This window comes from Nicotiana tomentosiformis, chromosome 9 (genome assembly GCF_000390325.3).
Source record: "Nicotiana tomentosiformis chromosome 9, ASM39032v3, whole genome shotgun sequence".
Lineage (NCBI taxonomy): Eukaryota > Viridiplantae > Streptophyta > Magnoliopsida > Solanales > Solanaceae > Nicotiana > Nicotiana tomentosiformis.
This window is the reverse complement of record NC_090820.1, coordinates 5175449-5193795: the sequence shown is the minus strand read 5'-3', so window position 1 is coordinate 5193795 and position 18347 is coordinate 5175449. Positions and strand designations below refer to the sequence as shown.

At 40.4% G+C, this 18347-nt stretch overlaps 1 protein-coding gene across 1 annotated transcript; it reads left to right on the top strand.

Annotated features, from left to right (window-relative positions):
- Nucleotides 1-529: 529 nt before the first annotated feature.
- On the top strand, nt 530-853 carry LOC138898332 (uncharacterized). Its single transcript, XM_070184392.1, has one exon. It carries the CDS (start codon nt 530-532, stop codon nt 851-853), a length of 324 nt encoding a protein of 107 aa, XP_070040493.1.
- Nucleotides 854-18347: the final 17494 nt, after the last annotated feature.

Genomic DNA, 18347 nt, shown 5'->3' with positions numbered 1-18347 from the left:
TTATTATCATCGCTTTGTGGAGGGCTTCTCGTCTATTGCATCGCCCTTGACAAAATTGACCCAGAAAGGTGCTCCATTTAGATGGTCGAATGAGTGTGAAGAGAGCTTTCAGAAGCTCAAGACTGCCTTGACCACAACTCTAGTTATAGTTTTGCTTTCAACTTCAGGCCCTTATACAGTATATTGTGATGCTTCTCGGATCGGTATGGGGTGTGTCTTAATGCAGGAGGGTAGAGTGATTGCTTATGCTTCGCGCCAATTGAAGCCACATGAAAAGAACTACCCTGTTCATGATTTAGAATTGGAAGCCATTATTCATGCATTGAAGATTTGGGGGCACTATCTTTAAGGTCTGCCTTGTGAGGTATTTACAGTTCATCAGAGTCTTCAACACTTATTCAAACAGAAGGATCTAAATTTGAGGCATCAGAGATGGTTGGAGTTGCTAAAGGACTATGATATTACCAAGCTGTATCATCCCGGGAAGGCCACTGTGATGGCCGATGCCTTGAGTAGAAACGCAGTGAGTATGGGTAGCCTTGCATTCATTCGTGTTAGTGAAAGGCCTCTTGAAGTTTATGTTCAGACCTTGGCCAATCAGTTCGTGAGATTAGATGTTTCAGAGCCCAGTAGGGTTCTAGCATGTGTGGTTTCTCATTCTTCCTTATATGACCACATTAGAGAGCGCCAGTATGATGATCCCCATTTGCTTGTCCCGAAGGACACAGTTCAGCACGGTGATGCCAAAGATGTTACTATTAGAAATGATGGGATGTTGAGGATGCATGGTCGGATTTGTGTGCCAAATATAGATTGTCCGCATGAGTTGATTCTTGAAGAAGCCCACAACTAGCAGTAATCCATTGATCTATGTGCCGCTAAGATGTACCAGGACTTGAGTCAGCACTATTGGCGGAGAAAAATAAAGAAAGATATAGTTGGGTTTGTAGCTTAGTGTTTAAATTGGCAACATGTGAAGTACGAGCATCAGAGACCAGGCGGATTACTTCAGAGACTTGAAATTCCAAAGTGGAAATGGGAACGTATTACCATGGACTACATCGTTGGACTCCCACATACTTTGACGAAGTTTGATGATGTTTGGGTGATTGTAGATCGGTTGACCAAGTCCACATATTTTATTCCAGTCAATACTACTTATTCTTCGGAGTAGTTGGCTGAAATTTATATCCATCATGGTGTGCCAGTGTCCATTATTTCAGACTGGGGCACGCATTTTACATCATAGTTTTGGAGAGTAGTGCAACGAGAATTGGGCACGTAGGTTCAGTTGAGTACAACATTTCACCCTCAGTCAGACGGACAGTCTGAGTGTACTCTTCAGATATTGGAAGATATGCTACGCGCTTGTGTTATAGATTTTGGGGATTCTTGGGATCCGTTTCTGCCACTTGCAGAGTTTACTTACAATAGTAGCTACCAATCGAGCATTTAGATGGCTCCATATGAGGCCTTATATGGGAGTCGGTGTTGGTCTCCACTTGAAAAAGGGCAAGTTGAGTCCTCGGTATAATCAACCTTTTGTAATACTTAAGAAGATTGGAGAGGTGGCTTATGAACTTGCATTGTTGCGTAGTCTATCAGATGTTCATCTAGTGTTTTATGTATCTATGCTCTGGAAGTATGTCGGAGATCCGTCTCATGTTTTAGATTTCAGTTCATTGTAGTTGGATGGTAATTTGACTTATAATGTGTAGCCGGTGGACATTTAGGACTGGCAGGTTCAATAGTTGAGATCAAAGAACATAGATTAAGTGAAGGTATAGTGGAAAGCCAGGCAGTCGGATAAGCTACTTGGGAGACTAAGTGGGAGATGCTGAGCAAATATCACACCTATTTGAGAATCCAGGTATGATTCTAAACTCGTTCGAGGACGGACGTTTGTTTTAGAGGAGGAGAATGTAATGACTCGGCCGGTCATTTTGAGTATTACAACCCTATTCCCCCATTTACTGCTCAAATTGGGCTTTACAACTGTTATGTGACTTGCTGGGATAATTGGTTCGGGTCCGGTGAGGTTTAGACACTTACTCTCAATGATGAAAACTTAAGTTGAAAAGGTTGACCGGATGTTGACTTATGTGTAAACGACCCCGGAATAGAGTTTTGATGATTCCAATAGCACCGTATGGTGATTTTGGACTTACGAGTGTGTCCAGAAAATTATTTGAAAGTCTGTAGTTAAATTAGGCTTGAAATGGCAAAAATATGAAGTGTGACCGGGGAGTTGACTTTTTGATATCGGGGTTGGAATTTAAGTCTTAAACTTTGCATAGGTCCGTTATTTTATTTATGACTTGTGTGCAAAATTTGGGGTCAATCTGCGTTGATTTGATAGGTTTCGACATCGAATATAGAAGTTGGAATTTCTTAGTTTCATTAAGCTTGAATTGGGATATGATTCGTGATTTTAGCATTGTTTGATGTGATTTGAGCTTTCGACTAAGTTCGTATGATGTTTTTGTACTTGTTGATATTATTGGTTGAGGTCTCGGGGGCCTTGGGGTTATTTGGATCATGTTCGGAACATTTCGGGACTTGTTGAATTGCAGAAAATCACCGATGCTTCTGATGCTCGTTTCGTTCAGTGCGTTCGCGAGAGGGGTCTCGCGTTCGGGAAGGGGTTCTAGGTGGCAGGTGAAAATTACTCTTCACGTTTGCGTATGAGCCCATGCGTTCGCGAAGAAGAGTGACAGAGGGGTGGACCTAATGCTTGGCCTACGTGTTCACGTGAGAGGCTTCGCGTTCGCAAAAGCCTGGGTTCAGTGACCATCGTGTTCGCAAGTAGGCCCTCACATTCGCGTAGGAGGTTTTTGGAAACTAGTACTTTTGTGCTTCGCAAACGCGAGAGAGCTTCCGCGTTCGCGGAGAAGGAAGCACATGGACAGAGAGTTTAAGTTCTAATAATGGGACTTCGTCCCATTATCCATTTTTAACGATTTGGAGCTCGTGAAGAGGCTACTTTCGAAAGATTTTCAAGGAAAACATCAGGGTAATTGTTCTATACTCAATTTTGGTCAAATTACCCGAATCTATTGCTATTTTTAGTATTTAATTGGTGTTTTAAGTATGGAAAATTGTGAAAACCCTTCAGATTAAATTGAAGATTTGAGGGTCGAGTTGATGTCGGAATTTGGTAAATTTGGTATGGTTGGACTCGTGATTGAATGGGCGTTCATATTTTGTAACTTTTGTCGGGTTCCGAGATGTGGGCCCTAATGGCGATATTTAAGTGGAATTTTGGATTTTATTGGAAAATTAGTATCTTCATATGTAATTAATTCCTATAATTTTTATTGACTGAATCAAATTAATTGTGACTAGATTCGAGGCGTTCAGAGGCCGATTCGCGAGGCAAGGGCATATTGGAATAAAAATTTACATGGTTTGAGGTAAGTAACACTTATAAACTTGGTTTTGAGGGTATAAATCCATGAATTACGTGTTATGTGAATTGTATGGAGGTGACGCACATGCTAGGTGACGGGTGTGTGGGCGTATACCATAGCAATTGTGACTTAAATAAATTATGTGGAGTTGTATAATTAAGAATCATGTCATTATCCACATATCCTCCACGTGTTAGAGGAAATTGAGCTAAGACTCATGTTGAAGATCCTGTTTAGGCTACGTGTCGATATTTTGCGACCCACAAGGTTGTGTTGCTGTTAAATTATTTGTTTGAATTGAAATTTTTGTACTCGGTCTCATTCATCATTTGCATATCATATTCAGTATCTATTGTCATTCATTGATACATCATATCATCATGTCGGGTTGATTTTCATGTCATTGAGAGTCGAGAGACTAGATATTTTTAGTGATATTATATGGGATCGGGCTGCACGCCGCAACATGTTTTATTTATTTATGCCTGGATCTGACAATTATAGCGATTGGGCTGAAGGATCTCGTCTGGAGTCTGCACCCCCCACGGTGAGCGCGGTTCATTTATATTGAGGTATGGATCTTGTCCGAATCATTTATATTGGGTATGTATATTCCCCTGGCTGAATTGGCCTTATACAGTACTGATCGATTGGTTGCCAGTTGATGTATATATATATGGGATGGATCTTCCCTAGGCTGGATTGCCCATATATAATACTGAGTGATTGAATATATGAGATTGTGACTGCATGAGGTTTTTCCATAGAGGTGCATCGCATCAGCTTGTACATTGGCATGTAGATATAGAGATGCCATATTCATCATATCATTGATAATTCATCCATTTTATTTGTACTGAGTTAACTGTTGAACTTGAAAGCATGCCTACATTCCTGTTATTTATTGAACCCAAAGGTTAGTCTTGTTACTTATTGAGTACATGGGATTGGTTGTACTCATACTACACTCTGCACTTTCGGTGCAGATCCAGGTACATCCGGACACGGCGGTTTCTAGTTTTTGGGAGATTATCTGTTGGAGACTATCGAGGTAGCTGCTTGACATCTGCAGACCTTGACTCTCTTTCCTTTCAATTATTTGTACTGTTCTATATTTACAGACATTGTTTGTATTATTTAGAGTATGTTATCATTTAGATGCTCATGTACACAGCGACACCGGATTTTGGAAGTGTGTTTATATTAGTATGCATGGGATTTTTCTATTAAATATAAATATTATGTTTTCAAAATTAAAAGAAATTGTGGCTTATTGCGGTTGTCAGCCTGCCTAGTATTGAGATAGGCGCCATCACGACATGCGGATTTTGGCTCGTGACACATTCGCATTTCCCTACCTAACACTTCTTCCACAAAACAGACCATCCTTAGACTGCCCGAAAGTGATGCCAACATACTCTGAACTACTAGTAGAATAAACACTTCATTGGCTAGAAACCTTTCACTTAACTCATTTAGGAAGAACCATTGCAACACGCAACTGAATTCCCACGACCGCAGAAAATACAAAACTCAAGTCGTGGTCTAAACCGCCATAACTCTTATGGGATCCATTTACACAACAAGACCATAGGAATCGAATACCTCCAAAATCAAGAAAAGTATGGTGGTTGTCAAGCCCGTACGTACAACAACAAACCACATGTATAACTTAACACACTGAAGGAATTGATCATTGCCACAATCATGTTGATTCAAACCATTACTTAATGACCCCACTTCTTTCAATTTACTCTTGAATTGCCTTAGAAATAATAATAGCTCCACATAACGAACCAATTAGAACCATTGTTGAGAGTCACCCACTCTGACTTGGTCCCGAATATAAAATCAAACTCTAGTGCACTGTGAGCATATGAACAGTCCCAAAGAAGCAACCAGATTAATTATTTTCCTTGTACATCACATCCCCAAGAAGCATAAACTCTGAGTCTTCCCGAAACCTGCACATGAATCGATAAGGAGAAATATATCACACATTCACCAGAGTTATTTTCTCGAATTACCCCTTATGTTTTCTTTTCTTAGCCAAAATTACTCCACAAATGTACCGATAACTAGAAACTGCACAAACAGACAACCACGTGACCCAATCGTAGACAGCGGGCTCCCCCACTAAGTTGTAAGCTACCATCACATAATGTAGAACCCGCAAAGATTCCTCCTTCTCAATTACCATGATCTTGCATCGCCAACCCGACAAATTTCTCGTAGTCTATTGTTAAAGTTTTCATGAACATTCCGAATTATCAGCCACAATCGCGTCTTCAATCTTCTACCGGGTAGTAAGTAGAACACTTTGTAAAAAATTCATCAAAGTTGCGCAACCACTAACCTTCTCACAGAAGATAACCCACGCATGGAATTCCATACTGACATCTTCCAATGACGCTACATTAGGTACAACTACCACGAAATCAGTAAAAGCTCCTGAGCCCATGCTCGTCCACCAGCTGTACAAGTCTGTTCATTCCCTATTGCCATCAACTGAAAGTTCGACAATACATTCCAAACTCAAAGTCACGTCATATCCCAGAATGATAATCAAGCTTTTATACACCTCTCCATTCCAAGAAAACTTCTTTCTGTCATATTCAACCTTCCTTAGCACAGTAGCCACCATTCTAAATAAAATTCGTAGACCTAGTCACTCTGCACCATGATTCCTAATCGCTCTAAACTTTCCTCAAAGTATGTGGCTATCTTACCACAGAATCCATATGCTACTCTGCCACTCCCACTTCAGTTAAACCATCTCCTTTAGGCAACTTCTCAAACTCTGCTTTTCATACACTACTAGCAATTCAATCACCACGAGACACATCCCACCGCATCCTACATCCTCCTTTGCTGCCAAAATTCTACCTCAAATCATAATCCATCTGTAGCATCCGAACAAATAAATCGCCACCAACTCTAAGCCTCCCCGGAGATCATCTTTCTTGAGCCATCAACATTAGAAACACCAATTCGATTCGGAAACTGCTACACATTGCCATTTATGGAAATCGCTTCTCAGGTACCACTTCATAACACCCTGCCCCGGAAGAAAATCACAGAAGACCACAACACTGACAAGGCTTCATGTGTTCAAACAAGGAAGATAACCAGAAACCGCACAAGCAGACAACCACGTGACCTAATCGTAGACAGTGGGATCCCCCATTTAGCTGTAAGCTACCATCATATAATGTAGAACCAACAAAGATCCTTCCTTCTCAATCAACATGATCTCGCACCACCAACCCGCCAAATTTCTCATAGTCTCTTGTTAAACTTTTCATGAACATTCCGAATTATCAGCCACAATCGCGTATTCGATCTTCTGTCGGGTAGTAAGCAGAACACTTCGTAGAAAATTCATCAAAATCGCACAACCGGTAACCTGCTCACAGGAGATAACCCACCTTTGGAATTCCATACCGACATCTTCCAATGACGCTACACTGGGTACATCTACCACAAAATTAGTAAACCCTCCTGAGCCCATGCTCGTCCACCAGCTGTAGAAGTCTGTTCATTCCCTATTGACATCAACTGAAAGTCCGACAATACATTCCAAACTCAAAGTCACGTCGTATCCCAGAACTATAATCAAGATTTATACCCCTCTCCATTCCAAGCAAACTTCTTTCCATCATATTCAACCTTCCTTAGCACAGTAGCCAGCATTCCAAATAAAATTCATAGACATAGTGACTCTCCACCATGATTCCCAATCGCTCTAAACTTTACTCAAAGCATGTGGCTATCCTACCATAAAATCCATATGATACTCTACCACTCCCACTTCGGTTAAACCATCTCCTTTAAAAAACTTCTCGACCTCTACTTTTCATACTTGACCTACTAGTAATTCAATCACCGCCGAGACACATCCCACCACGTCGTTCCTCCTCCTTTGCTGCCAAAATTCTACCTCAAATCATATTCTATCTATAGCATCCGAACATATAAATCGCCACCAACTCTAAGCCTCCCAGAAGATCATATTTCTCGAGCCATCAACATTAGAAACACCAATTCGATTCTGAAACTGCTACACACTGCTATCTATGGAAACCGCTTCTCAGGAACCATTTCACAACACCCTGCCCCGAAGGCAAATCAAAGAAGACCACAACACCGACGAGCCTTAATGTGTTCAAACAAAGACAAAGCCACCACCTCACAAATGAGAGTTCCTAATCACTCAAAAATATCAAGTCTCGTTACTTCATCAAACAAAGCCGAAACACCCATAATCCGATTGCCTTTCCTCCGCTGGAATTAAATGTCGAACTTCTACGCCATGAACTGAGAAATCCTCCTTTTGAGTCATTCGCTGCCGTGATCCATAAATGAGTAACCTACCATTCACAACATCACATCATGATAATAATGCACGAACATCATAACAATCTGTGCATTACCTCAAACCATAGGCAATACTGATACAAGGCTGAAATGACAGAACTCCCTAGAGATCCGATAGAAACTTGTCACTACCCAAAACCCACTATAGGTCGTGATGGCGCACAACGTCATTGTTAAGCAAGCCAATGTTGAACTAACAACTTAATTACTCATTTTATTATTTTTGAAATCATGAATCTTAAAATGTTAGTAAGATTTAAAATAAAAGATGACAATATCAAGCTGAACCACAAACAACCACTAGAGTATCCCAAAATCCGGAGTCACAAGTGCATGAGCATTTATTTACTAAGGAGTACAATAATAATACAACATTTGTCTGAAATGTAAATAAGACAGGATAAGGTAAATAGTACGATGGAGACTTTGTGGGTTGCGATACGTAGCCTGGAATGTAGCTCACCATAATGTCTCCTCAGTAGTTGCACCAACGTGCCAACATGACCACCAAATGAACCCGTCAGATCCTGCACATTTAGTGCAGGAGTGCGTCATCAGTACGTAAATCAATGCGTACCCAGTAAGTATCTAGCCTAACTCTGGAGAAGTAGTGACAAGGGGTCGACATCGACACTTACTAGAGGTCCAGTAAAGCAATATGATAAATTGTAAGCAGGTACGAAGCACAACAACAATAATGGGATAAATCGGTAACCAACATATTCTTTCAAAATTTCTTTTAACGATATAAAATTCTCAATCTCGTATCCTATCTCAACATCTCGGAAAATATCAATTGTCAATATCAAAGGAATGAGTAATACCATATAAAATGACAGGCATCAAAGGAAGTATAATCTCGTGAATATTCAGACTGCTAGCAATATAACGCACGATTATGCCGAGGTTATACGACCTGATCCTGAATAATGTGTACACTACAGTGGGTCGAGCGGCATGAACCATAGATGCATCTATTATACTACCGAGGAGTTCGACCCGCTCCACAAGAAAGGAAGAAAATTACTGAATTACGAGACACATGCTTACAATACAGTACATGAGCACAAAGTGAATATAGCCTTGACCGTTTCTCAAATAACTTGCCAACAACTCAAGGTGATAAGGCTCTGCTTAATATATACATATATTTCCAAATCAATTTCAGTTATAAATTCAATTAATTAAGCCAACATAATGAGTTCAATAATTCAAATATTATATGACAAAGTCCTAAGTCTACCCGGACATAAACATACTTTAGCTATATATGGACTTTCATCACCTCATGCGTACGTAGCACTCATAAGTCGTAGCACATAACAATTACATCACCTAGGGCTAGTTTTCCCCTCACAAGATTAGACAGGAGACTTACCTCACTCTGAAGTGCCATAACCGGCTCCAATGCCTCTGAAATTCTTCAACTTAAAGCCAAACGACCCGAAACTAGTCAAAGAACATGCAAATCAATCAAAATATGCTCCAATGCTTATAATTAATGAATTTGTTGCAATTCCCAACTCCGCTCGAAATTCAATAAAATCAACCCTCGGGCCTACGTACCCGGATTTTGAAAATTTTTGAAGATAAACTTTACCAATGACGTCACGAACTCAAATATATGATTTATTTCAAATTCTATATCCAATTTCGTGGTCAAAATCTAAAAATACCAATTTCTAGGTTGTTTACCAAAATCTAAAATTTCTACTAATTTCAATGTTTAAATCCTTATAGAATCCATGTATTTAATGTACAATAGGTGGGAATAACATACCTCACAATAGATGATGAAATTCTCCCCTTCAATAGCTACAAAAATCGCCCAACCAACTGAAAATATGAGAGAAATGGGCTAAGTCTCAGATTAAAAACACCTCACTGCCCAGCGACTTTTGCACCTGCGGACGAATTTGTCGCACATGAGATCTCGCTTTTACAAGACAAAGATCGCTTCTACGAAGTGCACTGCCCTGCTGCTCCATTGCACCTGCGGAAGAATGTCCGCTTCTGCGCAAACGCAGGTGCGAGCCACCATTGCACTTCTATGCTTCACATCGCTTCTGCATTGCCACCGGCCGCATGAGCAATCATGCATGTACGGGAATTTCTTCGCACCTGCGACCAATGCCTTGCCCCTTCCCCATATGCTTTTGTGACCTTCATCTTGCTTCTTCGAACTCGCATCTACGACTAGGGCTTCACCGAAGCGATCACACCAGCAATAGAAAAATCCGTACAACCTCAAGAAGGCTCTAATCTATCTGAACCACGTCCGAAACTCACCCGATCCACCCGGGGCCTTAACCAAATACACCAACACATCCCAAAATATGATACAAACTTAGTCGAAACCTCAAATCACACCAAATAATATGAAAACTACGAATCGACGATCGACACCTTTCTTTAAACTTTCAAATATTCAAACTTCCCCAAACGCGTCCGAATTATGCTTAAACATCCCGGAATGATGGCAAATTTTGCGTGCAGGCTACAAATCATGATACGAACCTATTCCAATGAACGGAACTCCAAAAGGACATCAATAACACCAAAATACATTTCAATTCAAACTTAAGAAATCCTTAAACTTCAAAAATGCCAACCTTCCGTAATAGACGCCGAAATGCACCCGGACAACCCAATACTCAACCTGAACATACGCCCATATTTGAAATCATTATACAAACCTATGGGAACCCTCAAATCCCGATTCCAAAGTACTTTACCCAAAAGTCAAACCTTAGTCAATTCTTCCCACTTAAAGCTGCCAAATTTAGAATTTTCCTTCTGAGTCAACTCTGAACTTCCAAAAATTCGATTCCGACTACCCGTGCCACCACAACCCAATTGAGCACATTAGCTCGAGCCATACTAAAGATTCTCCATTTTATTTAGTCAAAAATCCTCATAACCAAATTTCACCTCCGAATTTCTCCACAGGACCTGATTTTAACATACGAACACCATATCAATCTCCACACGTTGAACCCACACATAATCATGCACCCATGCTGACATCACACAATGCACTGCATAACTCATTTTCCCAAGGCAACCTCAACCAAGCACAACAACTGCAAATTCACTGGCCTGACGCCCGTAGTATACCTCATAACACATATAAGCCCAGTTTCAATCCTCACAATACTGCAATGATGAAAGCGATGTGCAGTAACTCATAACCACCCATCAAATCAATAACTTGTGGAGTTTCTCCGCTTGGAAAGAACTATTACCTCATTCTGAACTGAATATTGACACTTTCCCTTTAACGTACCTTGCCTAAACCCTTTCCCACCGATTTTAGGTCCAAAAACCTCGTCCCACCCAATATACAAACTGCTCCGGCAATGAGCCACCTCTAACACTGACCAAAATCTCATATGACGCCACCAATGCGCTAACAAGCTACAACTTGAATATGATACATAAGGAAGAATGAACTCTGGAAAAGAACTACCCAGCCCGCATAGCGAATAAAATGGTCGAACAGACGCTATGAACCCTTCTCAGAGAATGAGAGACAAAATACACAAGAATAGATATAGGAACTGTAATCAATATCTCACTGTTGTGGCGTGCAACCCGAACCAAATATGACACTGTTGCGGTGTGCAACCCGATCCTAACATAACATCGTTGCGGCGCGCAATCCGATCCACACAACATACCCATAAAGGCGTACCACCTGATCCAAACAATATACCCGTGGCGGCGTACCACCAGATTCACACATAACAATCAGTAAGGAAACACCATCAAGTCGAAATGCTTATACTTACGAAATGCCGAAATATCGACCACAAGCAAGCCAAGTGCATAATGTAACCCTGGGGAGATGGATAGTGACATACTCTAAAAAAATCCAAGCACGACTAAGGTACATTAAATGACCTGCATCTCGAGAGCCATCTTGCTCATATAACACCACAAGCTACTCAGGATCACAAAACATGTGCGAATAATCAAGCTGTCTCACAACCCACCTAGAACAACAACTTATTACATTGAATGGCTGACGACGTGAATAACATCTAATGGCCGAAGACTCCTCCATAAGCAATGCTACGATTAATGAACACATCCGACCTGACGTGGAGCACACATTCACATTAGACCCACCAACGGACCCAATGTTGATTTTGATCATCCCATACTAGGACGACAACCTTTCAAGGATCCAGAATGGCCCTATTCCTGACACACACGAGTAGTTGTCCAATACGGACCAAACTCCCACAGTCCACAACTAAATGAATAGAGCAACTTTCAGGCATAAACTCTCATATTAGCGATAGTACCAGAATCTCCATACTTGGTTTCAATCCTTAACAATCAAGTGACTAACAAGTCACACTTATACAATTTCCCACGGGATATACCCTCACAATCTTCCACACAAGGTAGTAAAATCTGAACATTAATGACCATCGACCATGCTATTTCCATAGTACTAGTCAAGCATCCACATTTCCATACTTAACACTTCTTCCACAAAACAGACCATCCTCAGACTGCCCGAAATTGATGCCAGCATACTCTGAATATCATAAATCTCTCCCCGCTCCTCCGAGCTTGTGAAATTCTTATCCACACCGAACCTCAGCCTTGGTCCTCAACTTCCAATTTCAGTACCGCTCACTGCACTTATCATACCACTACGTGAGAGTACAAGAATTCATTCTAACCCCTTAAAAACTAGTAAAATAAACACTTCATTGGCTAGAAACCTTTCACTTAACTCATTTAGGAAGATTGCAACATGCAACTAAATTCCCACGACTGCAGAAAATATAAACCTCAAGTCGTGGTCTAAACCGCCATAACTCTTACAGGATCCATTTACACAACAAGACCATAGGAATCGAATACCTCCCAAATCAAGCAAACTATAGTGGATGTCAAGCCCGTACGTGCAACAACAAACCACCTGTATAACTTAACACGCTGAAGGAACTGATCATTGCCACAATCATGCTGATTCAAACCATTACTAATTGATCCCACTTCTTTCAATTTACTCTTGACTTGCCATAGAAATAATAATAGCTCTATTCAACACATAATGACACCCAACAACACTCATCCTGAGTGACCCAATTCACGAGACCACATCGTCTCAATACCCATGAACCATCTCATACCCTCCTTATGCGCATAATAGCATCTCCAACGGGTACACCCATTCTGAAAGACCTTCTGCGAATCAGAAATTGTTTATCCCATTTTTCCAATACTGCCCCGCAGACTCGATGATAACATAGAAAATTCCCCAAGTATTCTTCACACTCTTCTGTAAAATCCTGGTCTTCAGCCACATAAAGAACCCATTAGAACCACTGTTGAGAGTCACCCACTCTAACTTGGTCCCGAATATAAAACCAAACTCTAGTGCGCTGTCAGCACATGAACACTCCCAAAGAAGCAACCGGGTTAATTATTTTCCTTGTACATCATATCCCCAAGAAGTATAAACTCAGAGTCTTCCCGAAACCTGCACATGAATCGATAAGGAGAAATATATCACACATTCATCAAAGGTTTTTACTCGAATTGCCCCTGATGATTTATTTTCTTAGTCAAAATTAATCCACCAATAACAAGAAACCGCATAAGTAGACAACCATGTGACCCAATCATAGACAGTGGGCTCCCCCACTTAGTTGTAAGCTACCATCACATAATGTAGAACCCATAAAGATTCCTCCTTCTCAATTACCATGATCTCGCACTGCCAACCCGCCAAATTTCTCGTAGTCTCTTATTAAAGTTTTCATGAACATTCCGAATTATCAACCATAATCGCGTCTTCGATCTTCTGCCGGGTAGTACGTAGAACTCTTCGTAGAAAATTCATCAAAATTGCACAACCGCTAACCTGCTCACATGAGATAACCCACCTATGGAATTCCATATCGACATCTTCCAACGACGCTACACTGTGTACAACTACCACGAAATCAGTAAATTCACCTGTGCCCATGCTCCTCCACCAGCAGTACAAGTCTGTTCATTCCCTATTGACATCAACTGAAAGTATGACAATAGATTCCAAACTCAAAGTCACGTCGTATCCCAGAACAATAATCAAGCTTTTATACAACTATCCATTCCAAGCAAACTTATTTCCATCATATTCAACCTTCCTTAGCACAATAGCCACCATTCCAAATAAATTCGTAGACCTAGTCACTCTCCACACTCCACCATGATTCTTAATCGCTCTAAGCTTTCCTCAAACCATGTGGCTATCCTACCACAGAATCCATATGCTACTCTGCTACTCCCACTTCTGTTAAACCATCTCCTTTAAGAAACTTCTCGACCTCTGCTTTTCATATACTACTAGTAATTCAATCACCGCGAGACGCATCCCACTGCGTCCTTCTTCCTCCTTTGCTGCCAAAATTCTACCTCAAATCATAATACATTTGTAGCATCCGAACAGATAAATCGCCACCAACCCTAAGCCTCACCAAAGATCATCTTTTTCGAGCCATCAATATTAGAAACACCAATTCGATTCTTAAATCGCTACACACCGCCATTTATGGCAATCGCTTCTTAGGAACCATTTCATAACACCCTGCCCCGAAGGAAAATCAAAGAAGACCACAACACCGATGAGATTTCATGTGTTCAAACAAGGACGATGCCACCGCCTCACTAATGAGAATTCCTACACACTCAAAAATATCAATGTCTCGTTACTCCATCAAACAAAGCCGAAACACCCATAGTCTGATTGCCTTTCCTCCGCTAGAATTAAATGTCGAACCTCTAAGCTATGAATGGAGAAATCCTCCTTTCGAGTCATTCTCTGCCGCGATCCATAAATGAGTAACCTACCATTCACAACATCACAACATCATAATAACACACAAACATCATAACAATCTGTGCATAACCGCAAACCATAGGCAATACTGATACAGAGATGAAACGACAGAGCCCCCTTCACAAGGCGACGATAATAACTCGCTCGCATACGCAGGGAGAAAACATCCTACACCATATCTGCAGTACCACTACAGCTCTTTGATGCCCAATTGATAACAAGTGCTCCATGTCATATAATATTGAGTAGGAAGAGCATGAAGGCATAAGCTTTAGTAGAATCAAATCGCACAATGAGTAATCAAGAAGGGAAGTTCTCCTGTAGCTTTTCGAAGATAAGTACAGACGTCTCCGTACCGATCCGCAATACTCTACTAGACTCGCTCATGACTCGTGATACCCAAGTGAACCTAGAGCTCTGATACAAAGCTATCACTACCCAAAACCCACTATAGGTCGTGATGGCGCCCAACGTTAACGTTAGGCCGGCCAACGGTGAACTAACAACTTAATTACTCATTTTATTACTTTTGAAATCATGAATCTTAAAATGTTAGTAAGATATAAAATAAAATATGACAATATCAAGCAGAACCACAAACAACCACTAGAGTATCCTAAAACCCGGTGTCACAAGTGCATGAGCATTTATTTACTGAGGCGTACAATAATAATACAACATTTGTCTGAAATGTAAATAAGACAGGATAAGGTAAATAGTACAATGGAGACTTTGTGGGTTGCGATACATAGCCTGGAATGCAACTCACCATAATGTCTCCTCAGCAGTTGCACCAACATGCCAACATGACCACCAAATGAACCCGTCAGATCCTGCACATTTAGTGCAGGAGTGCATCATCAATACGTAAATTAACACGTACCCAGTAAGTATCTAGCCTAACACCGGAGAAGTAGTGACGAGGGGTCGACATCGACGCTTACGAGAGGTCCAGTAAAGCAATATGATAAATCATAAGCAGGTACGAAGCACAACAACAATAATTGGATAAAACGGTAACCAACATATTCTTTCAAAATTTCTTTTAACAATATTAACTTCTCAATCTCGTATCCTATATCAACAACTCAGAAAATATCAAGTGTCAATATCAAAGGAATGAGAAATACCATATAGAATGACAGGAATCAATGGAAGTATAATCTCTTGAATAATCGGATTGCTAGCGATATAACACACAATTATATCGAGGTCGTACGGCCTGATCCCGAATAATGTGTACACTGCCGAAGGTCGAGTGGCACGAACCATAGATGCGTCTATTATACTGCCGAGGTATTCAGCCCGCTCTACAAGAAAGAAAAGAAATTACCGAATTATGAGATGCGTGCTTACAATACAGTACATAAGCACAAAGTGAATATAGCCTTGACCGTTTCTCAAATAACTTCCCAACAACTCAAGATGATAAGGCTCGGCCAAATATATACATATACTTCCAAATAAATTTCAATTAAAAATTCAATTAATTAAGCTGGCAGAATGAGTTTAATAATTCAAATATTATATGATAAAGTCCTAAGTCTACCCGGACATAAATATGCTTTAGCTACGTACGAACTCTCGTCACTCATGCGTATGTAGCACCCACAACTTGTAGCACATAACAATTACATCACCTAGGGAGTAGTGTACCTCTCACAAGGTTAGACAGGAGACTTACCTCGCTCCAAAGTTCCATAACCGGCTTCAATGCCTCTCAAATTCTTCAACTCAAAGCCAGACGACCCAAAACTAGTCAAACAATGTGCAAATCCCAACTCCGCTCGAAAAGTCAACCCTCGTGCCCACGTGCCCGGATTTCGAAAATATTTGAAGATAAACTTTACCCAAGATGCCAAAAACTCAAATATATTATTTATATCAAATTCCATGCCCAATCTCATTATCCAAATCCAAAAATATAAATTTCTAGGTTTTCTAACAAAATCCCAAATTTCTATTAATTTTCATATTTAAATCCTTATAGAATCCATGTATTTAATTTACAATAGGTGGGAATAACTTACCTCACAATAGATGATGAAATGCTCCCCTCCAATAGCTCTAACAATCACCCAACCAACTTAAACTCTGAGAGAAATGGTCTAAGGCTCGGATTAAAAACACCCACTGCTAGACAAAGCTCGCTTTTGCAAAGTGCACTGCCTAGCTGCTCCATCGCACCTGCGGCATCATGTCAACTTCTGCGCATACGTATGTGCGAGCCACCATTGCACTACTGTATTTGCCATCGCTTCTGCTTTGCCAGCGATCGCATCTGCGATCACACATGTGCGGAAATTTCTTCGCACATGCGACCACTGCCTTGCACCTTCCCAAGCCGCTTCTGCAATGTTTTTCACATTTTTGCGAAGTCGCATCTACGACCAAGGCTTCGCAGAAGAGATCGCAACAGCAATAGAAAAATCCTAGCAACTTCAACAAGGCTCAAATCGATCCAAACCCCATCCGAAACTCACCCGAGCCACCCGTGGCCTTAACCAAATATACCAACACGTCCCAAAATACGATACAAACTCAGTCAAAGCCTCAAATAACACCAAACAATATCAAAACTACGAATCGACAATAGAAACCTTTCTTTAAACTTTCAAATATTCCAAGTTAGTCGAACGCGTCCGAATTGTGCTTAAACATCCTGAAATGATGCCAAATTTTGCGTGCAAGCCACAAATCACAATACTAACCTATTCCAAGGCTCGAAACTCCAAATGGACATCAATAACACTAAGCAAACTTTAGAAATTCTTAAACTTCCAAAATCCAACCTTGCGTATTAGACGCTGAAATGCTCCGGAACCACCCGATACTCAACCTAAACATATGCCCAAGTTTTAAATCATCATACAAACCTATTGGAACCCTCAAATTTTGATTCCGAGGTAGTTTACCCAAAAGTCAAACCTTAGTCAATTCTTCCCACTTAAGTATGTCGAATTTAGAATTTTCTATCTGAATCAACTTTGAACTTCTCGAAATTTGATTCTGACTACGCGTATAAGTCATAATACATGAAGTGAAGCTACTCAAGGCCTCAAACCATCGAACGGTATGTTAAAGATCAAAACGACCGATTAAGTCGTTACATAGAGTCAGAACAGAGTCATTTGTGTCCACTTTAAATTACATTTATTTTTCAATGTATTCTAGATAACATAATGAAATTTATTTTCAGACTATTATTTCGATTAAAGATTCAAAAAAAATTGCTTTAAATTATATTAAATTGTGTTGAGATGCATTGCACAACAGAAATAGAACAAAATAGAAAAGCCTAGATGGTTCGCTCGGTCAAGTTAAGGCACCGAGTGCCATTACGACTTGGTTAGAAATCGGGTCATGACAATTAAAACAAGTTGTCAAAAAGGTTCTTCTCGATATGCATGACATTAAGATTATGCCAAAAAAGATTGTGCTTCCAATAAGGTAACTCCCAGAATATGTTCTGTTTAGTCCAGTTGTGTGTAACACCATAACCAAGTATCTTATTAGACAAGGGATACTCTATTACCTTAGGTAGATCCCTAAATATGTTCCAAATCATTTGTGGAGACAAGACAGATGGTGGATCCTCATAATCAGTTTTGTTCTTCATAAATGCAGTAGTATTTATCCTGAACTCATGATCCATTAGCAATAAGTGGTGATGACAGTCAAACCATGTGTTCTTACCTCCATGTTTCAAAGTG

What these genes read in the sequence shown, in the direction of transcription:
- LOC138898332 (XM_070184392.1), top strand. Translation starts at nt 530, where the DNA reads ATGGGTAGCCTTGCATTCATTCGTGTTAGTGAAAGGCCTCTTGAAGTT.